Source organism: Nicotiana tomentosiformis, chromosome 6, assembly GCF_000390325.3.
Source record: "Nicotiana tomentosiformis chromosome 6, ASM39032v3, whole genome shotgun sequence".
Classification (NCBI taxonomy): Eukaryota; Viridiplantae; Streptophyta; class Magnoliopsida; order Solanales; family Solanaceae; genus Nicotiana; species Nicotiana tomentosiformis.
In genome coordinates this window covers 14,020,032-14,043,312 of record NC_090817.1, presented here as the reverse complement: position 1 = coordinate 14,043,312, position 23,281 = coordinate 14,020,032, and the positions used below count along the sequence as shown (strand labels likewise).

Below are 23,281 nucleotides of genomic sequence, written 5' to 3'. Positions count from 1 at the left end.
CCACCTCTTTTAAACACGTATAATTTAGCAAAATAATTTATAAAAATAATTAGTGAATGAGTGAAATATTTTTTATGCACTAAAATGATTAAAAATAATGATTTAACATTATAAAAATATAAAATGCTATTTTTGACACAAATAGTATAAATAATGAGCATTTGTATATGAATATAGGCCATTATTGCAAAATTAAATAAATAGCTTAAAAATGCTAATGTAATTATATGGGATGAGATAAAATGTTTGAAATATATATTATAGGTGCAAAATAATTACTTTAGGTAACAAAGTCATTACAAAATAATTTAAAAGGATAATTACTAGATATTTACATATAATTTAAATACAGAAAAATTAATTTAAAGCTCTAAAAATTATGGAAAATTATAGAAAATGATTGTATAGGTTTGTAATAATGATGCAAAAATGCTATTTTGAAAGTATATATATATTTTTTGAAAAATATGAGGGCAAAATTGGGTATCAACAATATATATATATATATATATATATATATATATATATATACATGCATCTCGAATAATAAATTTCGGTATGAAAAGAATTATTCATGCAAAGTATATTATATAATGCAAGAATTATACAATCCAAAAATAAATAGAACCAGCTCAGATGGATAGTATATTGTTATTTTCATTCAATTATATATAACCATTTAATACGAAAATTTTAAACACACTACTCATATATGTATTCATACACCTTGAATAGAAAATTTTGATTGGAACAGAACTACTCATGCAACATATATATGTAATGCCAGATTATTCACTCCAATAAATTATAAAAGATCCAACTCGGATGGAGAGTATACTGTTAATTTAAGTCAAGTGAACATCATAATTAATAGCTCTAGTTCCATTGATCCAACATGTATACTCAGGTGGAGAGTAAGTACATGATATCAATTACTAGTATTTCACCTAGTGAGCTTACAATAAATTTATCCGATATGGAGGAAGACCTAAACTCAACACGTAAATTTATCACTAACTTGAAATAAATAGTGGAAGAACATAAGAATATATTCTTATCACCACTTAATCATGATTGCATTTTAATTACAAAATTGATTCAACCTTTAAACTCAGATAGGGAGTCAATATAGGTTATCAATAACTAGTAATTATACCCAGTGAGTTCATAATAATTTCATCCGATATGGAGGAAGAACTAAAGTCGACGCGTAAATTTATTATCTCACTATAAATAGTTAGTGGAGACCATAGGCGTTAATTCCTATCACCACTTGTGTAACGACCCGGCCGGTAGTTTTGAGAGTATTAGCCCTGAACCCCAAATTATTGCTCTCTATTTTATTTTTTTGGTTACGTAACTTGTCGGGGTGCTTGGTATCAGATTCGGGAGAGTTTCAGAGTGGAATGGGACCCATATTCCTTAAATTGGGAGTTTAAGTTCTAGGAATTGACCGTAGTTTGAATTGTGTGAAGACGACTGCGGAATGGAGTTGCAATAGTTCCAATAGATCCGTAGGGTTATTTTTGTCTTATGAGCGTGTCCAGATGTTCATTTGGAGGTCCGTAGGTCATTTTGGTGTCAATTGGCGAAAGTTGGAAAATTGGATGATTTTTGGGAAGTTTGATCAGGGATGGACTTTTTGATATTAGGGTCGGATTCTGATTACGGAAGTTGTAGTAGGTCCGTAATGTCAATTATGACTTGTGTGCAAATATTGAGGTCAATCGGTCTTGATTTGATAGGTTTCGGCGTAGGATGTAGAAGTTAGGAGTTCTAAAGTTGATTAAGCTTGAATTGGGGTGTGATTCATAATTTTAGCATTGTTTGATGTGATTTGAAGGCTCGACTAAGTTTGTATTGTGTTTTAGGACTTGTTTGTAGGTTTGGTTGAGGTCCTGTGGGCCTCGGGGTAGTTTCGCATGGTTAACGGATCAAGTTGAAGCTTAAAGAATGGCTGAAGTGCACCAGTTCTGGTGCAACCGCACCTGCACAAGTTTGACCGTAGGTGAGGGCCCACAGAAGTGTGAGGCCAAGAGCAGAAGCAAAACTGAAGAGGGCAGTCAGTGGTCGCAGATGTGACGCAAAGGCCACAGAAGCGGAGAGTGAGGGAACTAAGATGGCCAAGGTTTCCGCAGAAGCGGACGAGTGGGTGCAGAAGAGCCTCCACAGATGCAGATGGATATGCGCATGTGCAATATCTGGGAGTTTAACTGAGCTCCGTAGAAGTGGAGATTTCACAGCAAAAGTGGTACCACAGAAGCGGATTTTGGACCGCAAAAGCGGAAGTGCTCGGCAAAATGGTTTAAAATCGAGGGTTTGCTATTTTCTTTATATTTTGAGATATAAAGCTCAGATTGAAGCAAAATTTCGAGAGTTTTTCAGAGGAATCATTTAGGTAAGGATTCTTGACTTGTTTTTGATTAATATCCAACAGATATCATTTATTCTTTATTTAATTAAGGATTTGGGTTGAGAAATTTGTGAAAAAAGGTGGAAAATCCTTAGGCCGAATTTCGAGGTCTTGATCGAGAATTTTGTATCGGATTTGAATACTTTTGGTATGGGTGAAATCGCTATCGAATGGGTGTTCGTATTTTGTGACTTGTATCCGATTTCGAGACATGGTCCCGTATCGACTTTTTGGGGCCATTTTCTAATTCTTTATAAAGGTCGTAATTTCATTATTTAGATTTGTTTCTTATAGTTATATTTATAGTATGGAAAAGGTCCAAATTTTCCCTTATAGTATGGTATATAGTTCATATTTGTTCTCCGTTATACTTTTCGTCTAAATCCACCCCTACCGTTAACAAAGTTTATAAAATTGCCCATGCCCTAACGGATCTCCACTGTGGCAGCCAACCCCTATATTAATTTGTCCACATTAGCAGCCAAGTCAACACCTAATATCTTGTTTATGGCCTTTACTAAATTAGAAAATTAAAAAAGCAATTCTTCTACATTTAACCTAGTTTTGTTTTATAACCCTCTCTGCATCCCTCCTTTAGAAGTTGCTGACGCCGGAAACTAGATTCATCATGCCACCATTTTTAATCAAAACTCTTAACAATTGATTCTTCTATTTCTGATGTATTAATACATTTTTACCATTCTTACTAAAGTCAATGGAGATTTACCGAGCATCATTGCCATTCAAAGACATCGATTTACCATCATCAACATTTACTATCATCAGCAACGGAGAAGAATCTATTGCAATTTCCTTTCCAATTTCAAGTAGTTTTTGTTAACTTCAATGATATCACTGTTGAAACTGAACTAGGGTTTATGATAAACACTCACATAAAAAATTGACTTCGAAAATATACTAGAATATGGATTTGAACAGGCAAGAAAGATAAATCATGGTCAAAGAATGTTTTGGTGGCTTCCGACGATGTTCGGACGGATCTGGTTTCAAGTGGTGGGGGTATTTTCCGATAGGTCGCAAATACAAGAGGAGTGAGAGAGAGATCGGGTGGATCTAATAATCTTATGGGACAATTTGAATCTTAGAGAAAAAGACATATCCTTACTTGTTGTTTCCCCGGCTATGAGTAAACGACGAGTTTATCCTCGTCGGCTTGTCGGATTTTTTGAACCTTTTGAAAAACATCAAAGGAGATGATGGTGGGTGGGACTAGGGGTAGTATAGGGGGTGGCTGGGCAGTTAGCTGAGAAGGTTGTGGTTGACGGCGGACCAAATGTTGTAAATGAATATAAAAGGCAACTGAAGAGATTGATTTCATTCAAAAAGGTGGCTGCTCCAACCTCAATTTTCCAACCCAGGAAGGCATCCTTCTCTCTCCTGATCTAAATTATTTTGGTTAATAAAACCTAGTGAGAATTATATTTAGGTGTTGACTTGGCTGCTGATGTGGACAAATTAATAGAGGGGTTGGCTGTCACAATGGAGATCTGTTAGGGCTCGGGGTAATTTTATAAACTTTGTTAACGGTAGGGGTGGATTTGGATAAAAGGTATAACGGGGGACAAATATAAACTATATACCATAGTATAGGGGTAAATTCGGACCTTTTTCTTTTATAGTATGTAATTGATTTTGGCTAGATTTGGGTCGTTTGGAGCCGGAAAGTCGCGGGAAAGGCATTCTTATTGACTGATTGTACTTGGTTTGAGGTAAGTGACTTGTCTAACCTTGTGTAGGGGAACCTCCCCTTTGGTTTTGGTATTGTTATGATATTTGCAATACGTGAAGGCCGTGTACGTGAGGTGACGAGTACGTACTCGGGTTAAATGTTGAAAAATCTGGTTCTTGCTGAGTAGTTTTCTTTTAATTCCTTAACTGATTTTCTCTAGCATGTGTAGTCATCATGTTTAGCCTAATATCGCATGCATACATGTCTTAACTCTTACTTGCAACTTATGCAACATGCTAAGTTGAATTACCTGCTTCCTTGATCTTGTATTCAATTTTTAACTATAGGATTCCTTGCTGTAAATTCGTTGTTCCATAGGTTATGAGTTGTGTATTTACTTTTGGGACTACGAGGAGGTACCTCGGGAGTGCCCCTATTGCATATTTACTTTTGAGACTACGAGGAGTTACCTCGGGAGCTCGCTTATCGTGTATTTACTTTTGGGACTACGAGGCGGTACCTCGGGAGCGCCCCCTGCTACATATTTACTTTTGGGATTACGAGGCGGTACCTCAAGAGCTCCCCTTATTGTATATTTATATTTGGGACTGCGAGGCGATACCTCGAGGGAGCCCCTATTATTTACCTTTATTTGTTATGTTGTTACCCTTTTTTGTAATTTCTCATTATTTAAATTCTTAGTCATTTCATTATATTGTTATATCTTTTGCCTTGTTTCCCTTTTATTCTAGTAGGGCCTTGACCTGGCCTCGTGACTACTCTACCGAGGTTAGGCTTGGCACTTATTAGGTACCATTGTGGTGTACTCATACTACACTTCTGCACATCTTTTTGTGCAGATCCAGGTACTGCTTATGAGACTAGGTACTAGTGAGCTAAACCGTATGTGGAGACCTCAAGATACATCTGCCAGCGTCCGCAGACCTTGGAATCCCTCTCTATCTCTATGATGTTATTTTCTTTATTTGTATTAGACTCTGATGTATAGAGACACTTAACATTTTCTCTTTAGAGCTTGTGACTTATTTCTATCGGGTTTTGGGAGTTGTAATTATTTTGAATCGCAGTTCTTATTATATTCAGATGTTGAGGTTGAGTTTTAGCTTTATATTCATTTATTTTGCAAAATTGTTAGGCTTACCTAGTCTGAAAGACCAAGACTAGGTGTCGTCACAACATCTCACGGAGGAAAATTGGGATCGTGACAAGTTGGTATCAGAGCACTAGGTTCAAAGGTGTTATGAGTCACAAGCAGATTTAGTAGAGTTTCGCGGATCGGTACGGAGACGTCTATACTTATCTTTGGGGGGCTATGGAACTGTTAGGAAAAGCTTCACTTCTTTGATTCCTTATTGTACGAGATTTTGACTTCAGATTCTAAAATTTTATCTTTCTATTCTCTCACAGATGGGGAGGACACGTCTAGATGGATTAGATGACCAGACACTCGCGCCTCCTACTAGAGTCGCGAGAGGTCCGGGCTGGGGTAGAGGCCAAAGACGTCCATGTGGTACAACCAGAACACCCGCATGAGATGCTATAGAGGAGCCACCAGTATCTCTAGTTGGAAGGCAGGCACCTGAGATGCCTACTATTGCACTAGCCCTCCAGGAGACTCTCGCCCAGTTTTTGAGCATGTTGAGCACATTGGCTCAGGTAGGGTTGATACCACTTGTTCCTGCCACATCTCAGGCCGGAGAAGGAGTATAGACTCCCGCCACCCGTACCCCAGAGCAATAGGTCTAGGTTGACAAGGTTCCAGAGGTCATACCTATACAACTGGTATCCCCAATTCAACCCGAGGTTAGGAAAGCAGTTTCTGAGGGGAAGTAGCTCAGGCTCGAAAGGTACAAGAAGTACCACCCTCCTACTTTCAGTGGCTTGGCGTTAGAGGATGCCCAGGGTTTTCTTGAGAAGTTTCACTGTATCCTCCATATGATGGGTGTTGCGGAGGCTAGTGAGGTTGTTTTCACTACGTTCCCACTTAGAGGAGTGGCCTATCAGTGGTGGCGAGCATATGAGTTAGGTAGTCCGGCCGAGATAGCTTCACTCACTTGGACTCAGTTCTCAAATATGTTCTTGAGGGAGTATGTCCCCCAGAGTCTCAGAGATGCGTGGCACGTAGAGTTTGAGCAGTTGTGCCAGGGTTATATTACCGCGTCAGAGTATGCAGTCTGGTTCAGTGATTTGTCCAGGCATGAACCAGCCTTGGTTGTTATTATTCGGGAGCGGGTTCATCGATTTATTGAGGGGCTCAACCCTAGTATCAAGTTTAGCATGGCCCCAGAGTTAGATATGGACATCGCATACCAGCGGGTGGTGGGGATCACCAGGAGAATGGAGGGTATGTTAACTCGGGAGAGAGATGAGAGAGAGGCCAAGAGGTCTCGAGAGTCTGGCACATATAGTGGTACTCGTTCCCCAGCTGCATCTCGTCAAGGTAGGGGCTATGTGGGTCTCCCTGTTCATTCAGCACTTCCAGCCGCCAGCGGTGCTCCGGCCACTCCTAGGCCCTAGGCTTCTTATTATGCACCGCCATTGTCTAGTGCACCTCTTGCATGGGGTGCTTTTAGCGGTCAGTCTGGCCTATTAGGCCCGAGCCAGTCACAACAGCCACGTCCTCCGAGAGCTTGTTTTGAGTGTGGAGACACTCGTCATGTGGTGAGGGATTGCCCTAGACTCAGAAAGGGTGCACCTCCAGAGACCACTCAGGTACTGTGTGCTACACCGGGTCCTTAGGCTATGGTTACAGCACCAGCTACTACCCTACCTGCACAACCAGCTCGAGGTGGAGTTCAGACTGTTAGAGGTCGCTCTAGAGGGGGAGGCCAGGCCAGATATTATGCCCTTCTTTCTAGGACAAAGGCAGTTGCATCCGATTCTGTCATCATATGTATTATTCTGGTCTGTCATAGAGATGCATCAGTCTTATTTTATCCAAGCTCCACTTATTCCTATGTGTCATCTTATTTGCTCCGTATTTGGGTGTATCCCATGATTGTTTGTGTTCTCCTGTCTATGTGTCTACACCCGTAAGTCATTCTATTATTGTTGACCATGTGTATTGGTCATGTTTGATTGTTCTTAGTGGTTTTGAGACCAGAGCTGATTTATTATTGCTCATTTCGATGTTATTTTGGGCATGGACTAGTTATCGCGCTATTATACTATCCTTGATTGTCACACCAAGACGGTGGCGTTCGCTATGCCAGGTCTACTGCATCTAGAGTGGAGAGGTACCTTAGATCATGTTCCTACCATGGTTGTCTCTTTTCTTAAGGCTCAACGAATGGTTGAGAAGGGGGTGTGATGCGTATCTGGCATATGTGAGGGATGTTAATGTTGATACTTTTACCGTCGAGTCAGTTCCGATAGTGAGGGACTATTCAGATGTATTCCCGACGAATCTACCAAACATGCCGCCCGACAGGGATATTTACTTTGGCATTGATTTGTTAGCGAGCACTCAACCCATTTCTATTCCACCTTATCATATGGCCCCAATAGAGTTTAAAGAATTAAAGGAACAGTTGCAAGAGTTGCTCGATAAGGGCTTCATTAGGCTTAGTGTATTGCCTTGGGGTGCTCTTGTCTTGTTTATAAAGAAGAAGGATGGTTCTATGCGAATGTGTATTGATTATCGCTAGTTAAATAAGGTTACAGTGAAGAACAGGTACCCATTAACACATATTGATGACATATTTGATCAGCTTCAGGGTGCTAGAGTGTTCTCTAAGATCGACTTGCATTCAGGCTATCATCAGTTGAAGATTCGGGAGCTAGATATCTCAAAGACTACTTTCAGGACTCGGTATGGTCATTACGAGTTCCTTGTGATGTCTTTTGGGCTGACCAACACCCCCGCAGCTTTCATGCACTTGATGAACAGTGTATTTCAGTCTTATCTTGACTCTTTCATCATCGTGTTTATTGATGACATTCTAGTATACCCCCGAGTCAGGAAGATCATGAGCAGCACCTGAGGACTGTGCTTCAGACCTTGAGAGAAAAGAAGTTGTATGCAAAATTTTCGAAGTGTGAATTCTGGCTAGAGTTAGTGGAATTTTTGGGTCATGTAGTATCGAGTAAGGGGATCAAGGTAGATCCGAAGAAGATTGAAGTAGTGCAGAGTTTCCCCAAACCATCCTCAACTACGGAGATCTAGAATTTTCTTGGCTTGGTGGGGTATTATTGTTGATTTGTAGAGGTTTTCTCGTCTATTGCTTCACCCATGACTAGATTGACCCAGAAGGGTGATCTGTTCAGGGGGACCGAGGAGTGTGAGGAAAGCTTTCAAAATCTCAAGACTGCTTTGACTACAGCCCCAGTGTTAGTGTTGCCTACTGGTTCGGGGTCTTATATAGTGTATTGTGATGCGTCGTGTATTGGTCTTGGCGCGGTGTTGATGCAGGATGGTAGGGTGATTGCCTACGCGTCTAGACAACTGAAGGTGCATGAGATGAAATATCTTGTCCACGGCCTCGAGTTAGCAGTTATTGTTCATGCCTTGAAGATCTGGCGGCACTACTTATATGATGTCCCTTGTGAGGTCTACACCGATCACTGGAGTCTACAACATCTGTTTAAACATAAAGATCTTAACTTGTGGCAACGGAGGTGGTTGGAGTTGCTTAAGGATTATGACATCACCATTCCCTATCATCCTTGGAAGGCCAATATGGTGGCTTATTCCTTGAGTCGCAAGGCGAAGAGTTTGGGAAGTTTGGCATATCTACTAGTAGCAGAGAGGCCTTTAGCCTTGGATGTTCAGGCCTTGGCCAACCAGTTTGTCAGATTGGATGTTTACAAACCGAGCAGAGTTTTGTCTTGTATGGTTTCTCAGTCTTCTCTTTATGATCGTATCAGAGAGCGTCAATATGATGACCCCTATCAGCTTGTCCTTAAGGACACGGTTCAGCACGATGATGCCAAGGAAGTCACAATTGGAGATGACGGTGTATTGCGGATGCAAAGCATGCTATGGGTGCCTAATATAGATGGTTTGCATGAGTTGATTCTCCAGGAGGATCACAGTTCGCGGTACTCCATTCATCCAAGTGCCGCAAAAATGTATCAGGACTTGAGGCAGCATTATTGGTGGAGGAGAATGAAGAAGGACATAATGAAATATGTAGCTCGGTGCCTAAATTGTCAGCACGTGAAGTATGAGCATCAGTGGACAGGTGGATTTCTTCATAAACTTGAGATTCCGGAGTGGAAATGGGAGCAGATCACTATGAATTTCGTTGTTGGACTCCCACGGACTTAGAGAAAGTTCGATGTAATTTTGGTGATTGTTAATAGATTGACCAAGTCAACTCATTACATTCATGTGGTTACTACTTACTCTTCGGAGCAAGTTACTCAGGTTTACATTCGCGAGATTGTTAGGCTTCATGGCGTACCGGTATCTATCATCTCTGATCGGGGTACGCAATTTACATTGCGGTTCTGGAGAGTCATACAGCATGAGTTGGGTACTCGAGTGGAGTTGAGTACAGCATTTCACCCTCAGACGGCGGACAGTCTGAGCGTACTATTCAGATATTAGAGGTTATGCTTCGTGAGTGTGTGATGGATTTTGGGGGTGCTTGGGATCAGTTTTTGCCACTTGCAGAGTTTGCCTACAATAATAGTTATCAGTCGAGCATTCAGATGGCGCCGTATGAGGCTTTGTATGATAGACGGTGTCGGTCTCCAGTGGGTTGGTTTGAACCGAGTGAGGCTAGGCTATTGGGTACAGACTTGGTTCAGGATGCTTTGGAAAAGGTTAAATTGATTCAGGATCGACTTCGTACATCCCAATCTAGGAAGAAGAGTTATGCAGATCGAAAGGTCCATGACATTGCATTCATGGTTAAGGAGCAGGTCTTGCTCCTAGTTTTGCCCATGAAGGGTGTTATGAGGTTCAGGAGGAAGGGCAAGTTGATCCCTAGGTATATCAAGCCTTTTGAGATTCTTGAGAGGGTTGGAGAGGCGGCTTACAGACTTGCACTACCACCTAGTCTCACTGCAGTTCATGCAGTATTCCATGTTTCCATGCTCCGGAAGTATCATGACGATTCGTCTCATGTGTTAGACTTCAACTCAGTCTAGTTGGACAAGGATCTATTTTATGTTGAGGAGCCGGTAGCCATTTTGGACAGGCAGGTCCAAACGTTGAGGTCAAAGAACATCGTGTCAGTGAAGGTGCAGTGAAGGGGTCATCTGGTCGAGGAGGAAACTTGGGACACCGAGCATGATATGTGCAGCCATTATCCTCATCTTTTCACCACGTCAGGTTCATCTCTATACCCGTTCGAGGATGAACATTTGTTTTAAGAAGGGGAGGATGTAATGATCCGGCCGGTCGTTTTGAGAGTATTAGCCTCGAACCCCTAATTATTGCTCCCTCTATATCATTTTATGGTTACGTAACTTGTCGGGGTGCTTGGTGTCAGATTCGGGAGTTTAAGGTCTAGGAATTGACCGTATTTGAATTGTATGAAGACGACTCTGGAATAGAGTTTCGACGGATCCAACAGATCTGTAGGGTGATTTTGGTCTGCGGAGCGTGTCCGAATGTTCATTTGGAGGTCCGTAGGTCATTTCGGTGTGGCGAAAGTTGGAAAATGGGATGATTTTTAGGAAGTTTGACCGGGTGTGGACTTTTTTATATTGGGGTCGGATTCTGATTCTGGAAGTTGGAGTAGGTCTGTAATGTCAATTATGACTTGTGTACAAAATTGAGGCCAATCGGACTTGATTTGATAGATTTTGGAGTCGGATGTAGAAGTTAGGAGTTCTGAAGCTCATTAAGCTTGAATTGGGGTGCGATTCATAATTTTAGCATTGTTTGATATGATTTGAAGGCTCGACTAAGTTCGTATTGTGTTTTAGGACTTGTTGGAAGGTTTGGTTGAGGTCCCGGGGGCCTCGGGGTGGTTTCGGATGGTTAACGAATCAAGTTGAAGCTTAAAGAATGGTTGAAGTGTGTCAGTTCTGGTGCAACCGCACCTGCGAAAGGAGAGTAAGGGAACTGAGGTGGCCAAGGTTTTCGCATAAGCGGACGAGTGAGCGCAGAAGCACATCCGCAAATGCAAATGGATGTGCACATGTGCAATATATGGGAGTTTAAGTGAGCTTTGTAGAGGCATAGATTTCACCGCAAAAGCGTATTTTGGACTGCAAAAGCAGAAGTGCTAGGCAGAATGGTTTAAAATCGAGGGTTTGTCATTTTCTTCATATTTTGAGATATACAGCTCGGATTGAAGCGAAATTTTGATGGTTTTTCAGAGGAAGAATTTTGGTAAGGATTCTTGACTTGTTTTTGATTAATCTCCACTAAGATATCATTTATTCTTCATTTAATTAAGGATTTGGGTTGAGAAATTTGTGAAAAGGGGTGGAAAACGCCTTAGGCCGAATTTCGAGGTTTTGATCGATAATTTTGTATCGGATTTAAGTAATTTTGGTATGGGTGAACTCTCTATCGAATGGGTGTTCGTATTTTGTGACTTTTACCCGATTTCGAGATGTGGACCCGGGTCGACTTTTTGGGGCGATTTTCTAATTCCTTATTAAGGTTGTAATTTCATTATTTAGATTTGTTTCTTATAGTTATATTTATAGTATGTAATTGCTTTTGGCTAGATTTAGGCCGTTCGGACTCGAAAAGTCGAGGAAAAGGCATTCTTATTGACTAATTGAGCTTAGTTTGAGGTAAGTGGCTTGTCTAACCTTGTGTGGGGGAACCTCCCCTTAGGTTTTGGTACTGTTATGATATTTGCAATATGTGAAAGCCGTGTACGTGAGGTGACGAGTGCGTACTCGGGTTAAATGTTAAAAAATCTAGTTCTTGCTGAGTAATTTTCTTTTAATTCCTTAACTAAGTTGCTCTAGCCTGTGTAGTCATCATGTGTAGCCTAATGTCGCATGCCTACGTGTCTTAACTCTTACTTGCAACTTGTGCAACATACTTAGTTGAATTACATGCTTCCTTGATCTTGTATTTAGTTTTTAACTGTAGGATTCATTATTGTAAATTCGTTGTTTCATAGGTTATGAGTTATGTATTTACTTTTGGGACTACGAGGTAGTACCTCGGGAGCACCCCTGTTGCATATTTACTTTTGAGACGACGAGGTAGTACCTCAGGACCTCCCTTGTCATGTATTTACTTTTGGGAATACGAGGCGGTACCTCGAGATCCCCCCCCCCACCCCCGTTGTGTATTTACATTTGGGACTACGAGGGGGTACCTCGGGAGCCCCCCTGTTGTTTACCTTTATTTGTTGTGTTGTTACCCTTTATGTAATTTCTCATTGTTTAAATTCTCAGTCATTTCATTATATTGTTATATCTTCTGCCTTGTTTCCCTTTTATTCCACTAGGGCCCTGATATGACCTCGTCACTACTCTACCGAGGTTAGGCTTGGCACTTACTGGGTACCGTTCTAGTGTACTCATACTACACTTCTGCACATTTTTTTGTGCAGATCCAGGTACTGCTTACCAGACCAGGTAATGTGAACCACTAATTTTTTACCACACCCAAATTTTATACTATTTTAGTGTAAATATTTCTTTTAGGTCTAATCTTAATATTTAAAAATTTTATCTTACTCTTAATATGTCTTATTTGAATAAAGAAAAAGAAATTAATTTTAAAAAAAAGACAAAAATATTCACATTCTTTGAGTATAAGTTTTATTTCTATTTACAAGAGAAAAGAAAATTTACAAAAAAATATTTAGTTTCTTTTAATTAATTTTTTTGATAAGTAAGCTATAGAATCTTTGGCTCCTCCAAAGGCTCGAATGACTCAATTACCATATCATCATCCAAACACAATGTTGAAAAATGGATGGAATGAGGACCAATGCATTCCAACTCTAGAATTGTGTTACTATTTACATCCTTGTATGTACACACACTAGAGTCTTCAAATATAACATTATCTTCTTCCTCACATGACTCTAGTGTGCTTTTCTCAACATGGAAATCATCAGTAAAAGTATGGTCGAATGATTGACTCTCCACTTTTAGCTCCTCAATTTGGCGTATAAGCTCATTCTCAGCTTCACACAACTCAAAACTATTTTGTTGTGCGTTAGACGCATCAACCTTTACAATCAATTGAGCTCCCAAGCCGTGAATAGTATTGCCAAATTTTTCGATCTCTTGTCCCAGTTCAGATATTCCTTCTATTAAGTCTTTTATCCCATCTGTAATTTTCTCACGTTGAGCCTCATATATTTCCAATCTTTCAACTTGTTCCACCAGCCAAGTTTGACTAAAAATCTCCTCTTTTTCAAAATTTTCCTCTTGCTGGTACTTGCTCTCTTTTTCAATTTTAGGATCTTCCTCACTATCAACTAAGTCTGCAACTTGTTGATCATTAGTTGTTTCAGCCCATTCTTCTACTTTGGCCTTCATTCTCTTCATTGATGCCTTGAGAATTTCTATCTCTTTTCGACGTCCATGAGTTTGCTTCATTAAAAATTGAGTTTGGTCCATTATTTTCCTCATCATGTCCATTATATGAGCATCATGTTCAATATCTTTCATATCGTTGATCCTATCAAACTCACAAATATTATTAGAAAGATCATAATAAGGGTTCGGAGACGGATATAAAGAATTAGGACAACCATCCCAATGGCCACCTTGACCACCACACATGTTATAAATATTCCACCCATAGGATTGAGATTGTGCGCACAACCCACTTCTGGGAACATTACAACAATGTTTCCACCAGTGGGATCCTCCACAATATGGACAAGGATTATCAAAGTAAGAATAATCATCATTCAAATAATTTTCATTCCAAGACGTCATATCAAAATAAGAAAAGAAAATAGTAACTAAATAAGAAAATTAAAAACTTGAGAAAAAAATCAACTAAAAGCTAAACTTAGAAAACCAATCAATAACTAAGTCCCCGACAACAACGCCAAAAACTTGTTGGTTCCCCAAGTACACGCAAGTATATATGGCCGTCAAGTAATAAAGTGACTCAAAAGTCGGATGTCGAACCCACAGAGACTTAGATTAACCGTTAACTAAGCAAACTAAAATTAACTTACTGTCCAAGATGATCAAAAGTTTAACTTTTCTATTACAACTACTATTGCGAAATTCAAACATGTAACCAAGGGAGATATAAATTCCAGAGTTGTGGTCGGTTTTGTCAATCCTATAGAGTTCGTAATTACACCTGTTAATCCAAATTATCTATGATTGCTAGTTGACCGGATCGTTTATATAAATAGCATATTTTCCCACAAAACTATCCGCCTATCCATAATATATAAACCCTATATTCCTATGGTATTGAATCTATCATGGATGAATATAATACGGTATTCAACTAAGCAAGACTGTTAGGTATATTCCTATCCTAACCGCGAAATCTTTCCCCGAGCCACGGGTTCAGAAATAAGGTCTCTCCAATTCTACTCTAATCTAAGCACAGCTTTCCCAAGCATAGGATAAATAGTAAATAGAACTCAATTGCTAGCCAAATAATTAAGCAATTATGCACAAAATTAGAGAAACAGCCAAAGATGATAACTCGAATTAACAGTAATATAATTTGCTCGGCAATCAACTGTGGCATAGCAAGATGCTAACCAATCCATGCCCATGATAGCATCAAAATCCATCATCTCTAGCTCAACTAGGTCGGCTGAGGTTTGACGACTACAAACTGTCACCATACAACCTCGGTAAACCCGTCTAGCAATAATCGGTTCTCCGACCGGTGTAGATATCGCAAAAGGATCACTTAGTATTTCAGGCACTATACCAAACTTACCCGCGACAAATGGGGTAATATACGATAAAGTAGATCCTGGGTCTATCAAGGCATACGCATCGTTAGAGCAAATGGTCAATGTACCTGTCACAGCGTCTGGTGAAGACTTCTGGTCATGTCGACCCGCTAAAGCATAGATACGATTCTGATTACCACCTGAACTGGAACCTCTACCTCCGCCTCGACCTCTACCAACCGAAGACTAAGACTCGTGCCCTGAAGGATGCACAGACATAGATGATCATGTTGCTGAACTTGCCGGTTGTGCCATACCCCCAGAATCTCTATTTCGGTAATCTCGCATCATATTCCCCCGGACGTCCACATGTATAACAAGCATCAGAACCTGCTAGGCATTGGCCCAAGTGTGCTCTACCACATATGTCACACCGCATAGAAAATGACCATGTCTGCCTTGAACCTCGCTATCACTGCAAAGCCGACGCCCGTGAGCTCTCACCTGGTCCTGACTGAGTATAGCAGTCATACCTGTAACCCTGTAACTAAGGTGGCGGAGGCCTAGTGTAAAAAAATGTTAACTTTAGCGTTTTAAGACTGTTTAGATGGGGTTTGAGCATTTATTTTTTGAATTATGGAACTTAATACTTAAAGAGAATTTCGTGGTTGTGATCAAGTTGTCACGACCCCAATTTCCCTTTGTGTGTTGTCGTGACGGCACCTAGTCTCTAAGACTAGGTAAGCCTAACAATTTTGCGGAATAAATGAATATAAAGCTAAAACTCAACCTCAACATCTGAATTTAATAAGAACTGCGATTCACAATAATTACAACTCCCAAAACCCGATAGAAATAAGTTACAAGCTCTAAACAGAAAAAGTTAAGTGTCTCTATACATCAGAGACTAATACAAATAAAGAAAACAACATCATAGAGATAAAGGGGAACTCCGAGGTCTGCGGACCCTGGCAGATGTACCTTTAAATCTCCACGTACAGTTTAGCTCACTGATACCTGTCACACCTCTCTTTTTCTACGCAACCCTATTACGAGGTTGAGTTTGAAGAGTTTTTCCAATTAAAGTGACGTTTTGAAAAGGGATTATTTATTATTTGGAGTCGCTACTTGGAATTGAGTTTTGGTGTTCCAAGTCACCTTTTATTTGAATCCCTCATCAAACGGAAGATTTGACTCCTTATTTATGGTCTACGAAAATAGAAGACTGAGTAAGAAATTTTGTTGACCGAGGGTAAGGTGTGAGGCATCCCTCGAGTCTCGTGGTTCTAGCACGGTCGCTTTTATTGACTTATGTCCGGCTTAAATCAATTCTTGGCTATTCTTGTATTTTATTGTTTATGGCTTGTCTATTACCACTTCACTTAATTTATTATATTTTATTAATTATTTTGACCTAGATGCGGTTTGCACCAAAGGTATTCCTATGAAATTGAATATTAAACCAAGGTATGGAATGTACACATGGTCAAAACATAATTATTTTAAATTTAAAGGTATCTAGACGCAAGAATGCGTACATGATCCTTTTATTATTTAAACATATCAATCCAAGGTTCTAGTATGAACACATGGACTAATATTTAAAAAAATATCTAAAGCTTTTCTATCGTATTAAGAGTATTTTTCTAAACTAATTTTAGATTATTGTAAAGTCATGAAGTATCTATTGAGGAGGAAGTGTAAAATTTGACTACTATTAACAAGCTACTAAATATAACACAACATTCTGTCTCAAAAAATAAAATCCGTTCCCACTATAGCTAAAAGAACTAACAGACAATATTAAGGAAACAAACTAATACACTAACCTAACAGTTGTGTCAACCACCTAACTTAACTAAAAATATTAACATGATCTTATGCGAAATATTTAAGCAGTTAACATCAAATAAAAGCAGGCCTTTAATGTGATTTTCAACAATATTATTACATCCAATAAATTTCACCGCAAAGAATGCCAAAAACTTAAATCCAACAGAATTCTTAGTACATTAACTTAACAAATTCGGTCTACATGCTTTCTTTAATAAATATTAATGCTAATCTCATAAATCTAACTACAACTAACATTACTTAAAAGTAAACACATATAGAGAGGCAAGAAATAAAGCTAACACAGTAAAGGCACTCAAACATACAACCAAAGGTGATAATACGTTAAAGCTTCAAAATCATCCGAAACATGTATACAAGGCAACGGGAGCAAGGATGAACCTTTAAAAGCTGAAAATTTCTTTAAACGATGTCGTAGCTACGAACCGGAATCTCGACTAGAAACCTCATCGAAGATAACTTGAATATTCTTCGTGCCAATTATTTGAAGTGCTTAGACGTGTATATGATCTATTTCTTTTTATAAATATAATGTGTTTTATGTATTTTTTTCTCAGATGTTCCCCTCCAAAATAATGTAAAGAAGAGTGACCCTCCCCCACCCCCCACCCCACCCCACCCCCTCTTCGTCTATCAAGTTCTCAATTAAGTAGTGAACAGACAAAAGAGATTTTATGTGTACGTTGAAGACGAAATTGGGAGCAAAGTAAAGATTTTATGTGTATTTTATATACTACAAAAATGAAGTTGTGATTATTTAATTAGTGGATATGTTAAGGTTTGACTTTGTGTGGGAAGACAAAAGAGACAACTAAAAAAGAAGACAAAAAGAACAATTGGAAAGGAAAGAAAACAAAAAAAAGTGACTTGAAGAGTAGGCAAAGAAAAAAAAAGAAACAAAATTGTAAATGAAGCAGGCGACGCGAGCCTTATTGCTCGCTACAAAGCAGGCCACTACAAAAAAAATCGGCTTTAGCGACGGACGAATTTCGTAGCTAAATAGTATATTTCCGTCGCTAAACAGGTTTAACGACGGAATAGTGACGGCTTTGTGTCCGTCACTAATTTACTCGTAGCTAACCCTTTACTAACGAAAAAATTGAATCAGTTGGTAAGTTAGCGGCGAATTAGCTACGGTTGGTATCTGTTGCTACTCTTAGCGACAACACATATCTGTCGCAATTATCATCAATTTCGTCGCCAAATCGATATGTCATTTCGTCGTCAGATTGGGCTGTTTGTGATAAACCTACCAAATTTCAGATCAATCAGAGACCGTTAAAATCACAATCTCCAAAACTGCGACCAAATTTGGAAAATTACCATTTTAAGCACTTTTTAAGAATTTAAAATATGACCTACATTCTTATAATATATTAATTCATGTCAAAACCACATGTGTTATCATGTTCCAGATTAGACATAAATAAAATGACAGAAAGAATGACTTTTCAAATATAAATCATATTTTAATCTGCCAAACCGCCAAAGAACTCAGCTAAACGATCCCGAATCGTCAAAATACGATATGCTTCCTCCCTCTCTATCTGTGTACAATCAAGCACACATGTTTGATCAGGGAACAGAACACAAACTTGAATTGGATCAACATAAGTTAAAGAAACCATATTTGGAGTATACAATATATGGATAAATTATTAGTTGAAATTATGTAACCAATGTGTTTGAGATAATGACTGAATGAGTGAAAAGTGGAAAAATTTCTTAAATAATTGTCCTCTTTATGACTGGCCAAGCATGTATGCACCTTGACTATTTCATCGAGTATCTGCTATCTTCTACCAGCGCACAGATACCGGATGACTCTGACCTCCAAGGCATAAGCAGATGTGCAGAAATCAGCTAGTGTTTTTTCTTAGATAGGGTAAATTAGCATTAGATAAATAAGTTGGTGTACAGTTCCATGTAAAATCTAAGTCCCTTATCGATGAACGATGCAAGCTGGCAGAGAGTATGTACGTAATTAGATTCTAATGACCCTCTCCTTAGCTTTACAGAGGTGACATATATAGAAAGACAAAAACTACAGGAGTGAATCTATAATAGCTTTTGCAATTGATCTTGGAGAGTGTAAAAATATATGTAGTATGAAATGGTGCATTGAGAATGGATACCGAAATGTGATGACTAGAAATGGTATCACGGAGTGCATTTCCTCAATGTGGTAAAACAAGGTTATAGTTCAAGATGTTTTGAGGCCTTCAGAAAAAAGGGAAGAGTTCTTCCCTCCCCCCCCCTTCAATTATTTAGTTTCTCCGAGGACTTCAATTATTTAGTTCTTATTAATAACCAAAATGAAGGGGAGCTTGGTGTAACTGGTAAAGTTGTTGTCATGTAATCAGGAGGTGACGGGTTCAAGCGGTGGAAACAGTCTCTTGCAGAAATGCAGGGTAAGGCTGCGTACAATAGAGTATTATGCTCCGACACTTCCCCGGACCCCGCGCATAGCGGGAGTTTAGTGCAGCGGACTGTCTTTTTTTTTAATTAATAACCAAAATATGAATACATGGGGGAGGCAAACTCTTTACCCCCTCAAGTACTATATTAAAATTGAACAACCTCAGTCTCTTATGTCTTGGAACGTCACCGGTGAGTTGTGATCCTAAAATAAGTAGAACTCCTTTGTCGAAATGTTACATTATGATTTAAATACATTATACAACATAAGAAAAAGGAAGAGATTAATTTGTATTTAAATCACAATGTAGCTCACTGGTGATGTTCCATGACATAATGACTAAGGTTGTTCAATTTTAATAAAGTATTTGAGGAGGTAAAATGTTTACCGCCTTCGTGTATTAATATCTTGGTTATTAATATGAAGACGGAGGTTTGTCTAGTCTCCTGCCACTCGGAAGAAGATATAGAATTTAAAAAACAAAAAGAGGAAATCTTCCCTTTTTTCTGAAGGCTTCAAATTGTCTAGAGTCCTGAGCTTGGAGAAGCAAACTGAAGAAGCTCTTCATTACTTTCAAATCCAGACATCTCTCCTTCGTCCAAGTTTACGAGTACTTCAACTCCATCCCCATTTTGGTTATCCAGAAGGACAAACATATTAACTGGAAAAGTAGCAATATCCACTCTTGTTGGCCTTCCCCATCCAAAATTTATGTCGCGGAACGGTAATTTCCTTAAACTAGAAAACCTATATATAGAAAAAGCATTGCTTGAGGTTTGCTCGTTTATCTGTGTAGCTAGTTCAGATACCCTTGAACATAGTAACTCTTCTGATTTAATATATTTGAGCATATTATGGACCTTTTCTTTTCCTTCTCTAAGCTCACCAATTAGTCTTTGCAAATTCAGATCTTCCTCATTTGCTGCTGACACAACGTAAGGAAGAACTGCATTTCCTACCAAGCCTGCTGGAACTAGTGCATCATTACTTGTTCCTCGTAGATTTACTGCTTGGATCAATAACGATGGCTTAAAAGTTGGCGTGTTAGCGCATTTGCATAGGAATGCAGTGACAGCTTCCACAGTTGTAGGAGGAATTTGGCTTCTGGCCTTGAGAGCTTTTAACTTGGAGGCCGAGAAATGGTACCTTTTCGATGCATTTTGTTTTCGACTAGGATCAGCCACTTGTGGTGCAGAATAGTTGGCCGGTTGAAAAATTGATGCTCCATTAAACAGGGGAGATGGTTTTGCTTCTGAATCAAGCGCGACAAGGGCCCAGTCCCTTACGAAATTAGCCATACTGTAAGCATCAGCAACGTTGTGGGAAATACATGCACTTAGTACTATGCCACCACATTCAAAATGATTAAGTTGAGCTACGATTAAACTGTCCGTAGATGTGCTCCAAGGATCTTTAGGAAATATTAACTTTTCGATATCAGTACGAGGTTGATTGAAAATACTTGACATTGGACAATCAATTCGGACTTGAGAGAGATTGATTCCCATGTCATTACATTCGATAAAGGAATTGTCGCGTACACGTCCAGCAAATGGATAATATGCGGTTAAAACTTTGGAAAGCGACTTCTCAAGAATTTGGGAGACCTTTGTCGGTTCAAGAGAGATTGCAGTGTCTTGTTTTGGGTAGAAGAAAGAAATCGGCATATAGGTGCGAGTCCCCATTTGATCCATAAGAGAGAGCTTGTGAATTCTATGTGAAAATGGGGTAGGAGAAGAGGGCTTAATTATCTTTTGGGAAAGTAAAACAAGCCTTGAAATAGCCATCTTAGTTGAATTATAACTGCAGGGCACTTCTTTGCTGTTTAGCCTCTTCTAACTCATGTATATATATATATAGCCTGGAAACAGAAGAATCCTACTTCACTATCTGTTTGGTTATGTTATAAACAAAAAAACAAACAACCTAGTGTAATCTCACAAGTGAGGTCTGAGGAGAGTAGTGTGTACGCAGACCTTACCCCTACCTTACAAAGATAGAGATGTTGTTTCCGATAGACCTTCGGCTCAAGGAACCGAGGTTGTTTGGTTATGTTATAAACAAAATTAATGATGTGGCCAAAGCTATTGCTATCCAGAAATTTGAAAGATTATTGACATGGAATTGGAAAAAGAGAAAAATATTTGGATACTGGTGAGGAATTTTCTCACTTTATGCCAGTTTCTAATTTATTATGCATAATTTTGTGACTATTCTCCATCTTTACTCTAGTAGCCGGGGCGGATCCACCTTGCGGCCTACGGATTCGCGTGAACCCAGTAGTTTTTGTTCGAAAAATTCACTAAATATCTATAAATATTTGAATTTGAACCCAGTTACTATTGAAAATTTACTCGAGATTGTTGCAGGAACCCATAAACATTAAATCTTGAATCTGCCTCTTTAACTCATATTGTAAAGCACATATACATAATCTATACTTCCTGCCCATGCCTACCCATAGGATTGTTTGGTTCACGTACTAGTTATACAACGATTCTAAAGTAGAGAGAGTTAATTGCTTATATAGTTACTAAACTATTTAAAATAATGTAATAAAGTCATTTTTCTTTATTTTATAACAGAAAAGTTACTCAATTATTGCAAATGGTGTAACAAAGTGTTTTTTTTTAAAAAAATTGTAACAGATAAGTCACTTTATTATTGCTATATCGCACCAAATATACTCTTAGGCCTTAGCCAGTAACAATTATATTTTCGGTAACACAATATTTGAAACGAAAAACTAAAAGAATAAAATAAAAAGAAACCCCAAAGAACTAAACATTTCAAGCTACCCTATGTGTTTGAAAAGGTAGGGTATAATGAGAGAGAGATTCTAACGGTTCAATTCAATACCTATGGTATGGGTTCGGCAAATGAAGTCAAAATAAAATCACCAGCCTTTAATTTTCATCCATCTTTTGGCTTCCTATTTTTATTATTATTATTATTATTATTATTATTATTATTATTTTTATTATTTATTTTAAATTTAGGCTTACGAAATAAAAAGAATTTCTTAAGCTACTATTTCCCTAATTACATACCAAACTATGAGTAAAAACGCACAAAGAATATATAAATGCAAATTAATAAATGATCAGGATTGGAGTTGTAGTTTAATTACAATATCAGTATTTGCAAATGCTGAACTACACTATTCATAAATATTATTTAGCCATGACTATTACAAATACCGAATTTAATTATTTGAACTTCAAGTAAAATATTGAAATATTAGTTTGTATTTCAAAGAGATACAAACTATTAACTAATACGAAAAATCAATTTATCATTTTTATGCTATTAAGTTTCATAAATGAGCAGTTATGCTATTTAATGCCTTCTCAAGTACTAGTACTTCACTTAATATTTTCTCTGGAAAAGAAAAGTAATTTCTCCGGTCCAATTTAATTGATTTTTTTGGTATTTTTCTTGTGATCCACAATATTTGATATTTTCAAATATAAAAAAGGAATTAACCTTTGGAGTAAAGAGCCTAAGAGTATTTTTTATATTTTCAATGAACAAAATAAGATTAATATAGTCAATTTTATTGTTAATTAATGTTAAAAGGTGAATTCGTTAATATATGTGAAAATAATCAAAAAATTAATTAAAGTGGACCGATGGGAGTAACATTTTTTGGGAGAATAAAACTTTGCATATCTAATAAGTTAGGTGTAAGCCCTAACTATCTAGCTCCTGCTCCTTTCTCAACACTGTTTATACCTCAAATATTATTAATATATACAGTTTTCTGAAAAGTTAGAAATACTACTTTGATATTATCAAATTGGTAAGAAAAAACAGCCGCCTGATTCATAACTCATGAGGAAACTCAATCCAATATAATGGCTAACCAAATCTTTTTGCTAGGCCTATCCAATTTATCACCAAACTCTACAAAATTGTATGGACCGACTACATTTTTATGTTCAAAATAAATGGAACAAAAAGGGAGTAAGGGTGGGTAGGAGGAAGAGAAAATATGTATGTACTTTACAGTTTACAATCATAGTTAAAGAGACGAGAGCAAAATTGAAGTGTCACAATATTATGCTTATAAATTGGAACATGTGATTTTTTTTTTTCTTTATCACTTCCATTGCAATTATATATCA

The 23,281-nt window shown here is 38.3% G+C and overlaps 3 protein-coding genes across 3 annotated transcripts; 2 read left to right on the top strand and 1 right to left on the bottom strand.

Annotated features, from left to right (window-relative positions):
- Window positions 1–6,062: 6,062 nt before the first annotated feature.
- LOC138893597 (uncharacterized) lies at window positions 6,063–6,641 on the top strand. The gene has a single exon (XM_070178237.1). It carries the CDS (start codon window positions 6,063–6,065, stop codon window positions 6,639–6,641), a length of 579 nt encoding a protein of 192 aa, XP_070034338.1.
- Window positions 6,642–8,802: 2,161 nt separating this feature from the next.
- LOC138893596 (uncharacterized) lies at window positions 8,803–12,630 on the top strand. The gene is made up of 2 exons (XM_070178236.1): window positions 8,803–9,124; window positions 12,602–12,630. The coding sequence occupies exons 1-2, from the start codon at window positions 8,803–8,805 to the stop codon at window positions 12,628–12,630; spliced, it is 351 nt and encodes a 116-aa protein (XP_070034337.1).
- A 5,705-nt stretch (window positions 12,631–18,335) lies between these two features.
- On the bottom strand, window positions 18,336–20,988 carry LOC104086118 (acylsugar acyltransferase 3-like). Its single transcript, XM_009590298.4, has one exon. The coding sequence runs from the start codon at window positions 20,939–20,941 to the stop codon at window positions 19,679–19,681; it is 1,263 nt and encodes a 420-aa protein (XP_009588593.1). The 5' UTR covers window positions 20,942–20,988; the 3' UTR covers window positions 18,336–19,678.
- Between the last annotated feature and the right edge of the window lie 2,293 nt (window positions 20,989–23,281).

Excerpts from the sequence above, each read along its gene's own strand:
- LOC138893597 (XM_070178237.1), top strand. The coding sequence starts at position 6,063 with ATGGGTGTTGCGGAGGCTAGTGAGGTTGTTTTCACTACGTTCCCACTT.
- LOC138893596 (XM_070178236.1), top strand. The coding sequence starts at position 8,803 with ATGGTGGCTTATTCCTTGAGTCGCAAGGCGAAGAGTTTGGGAAGTTTG. Across the intron at positions 9,125-12,601 it reads ATGGGTGCCTAATATAGATG|ATCCAGGTACTGCTTACCAG; the intron begins GTTTGCATGAGT and ends TTTTTTGTGCAG.
- LOC104086118 (XM_009590298.4), bottom strand. The coding sequence starts at position 20,941 with ATGGCTATTTCAAGGCTTGTTTTACTTTCCCAAAAGATAATTAAGCCC.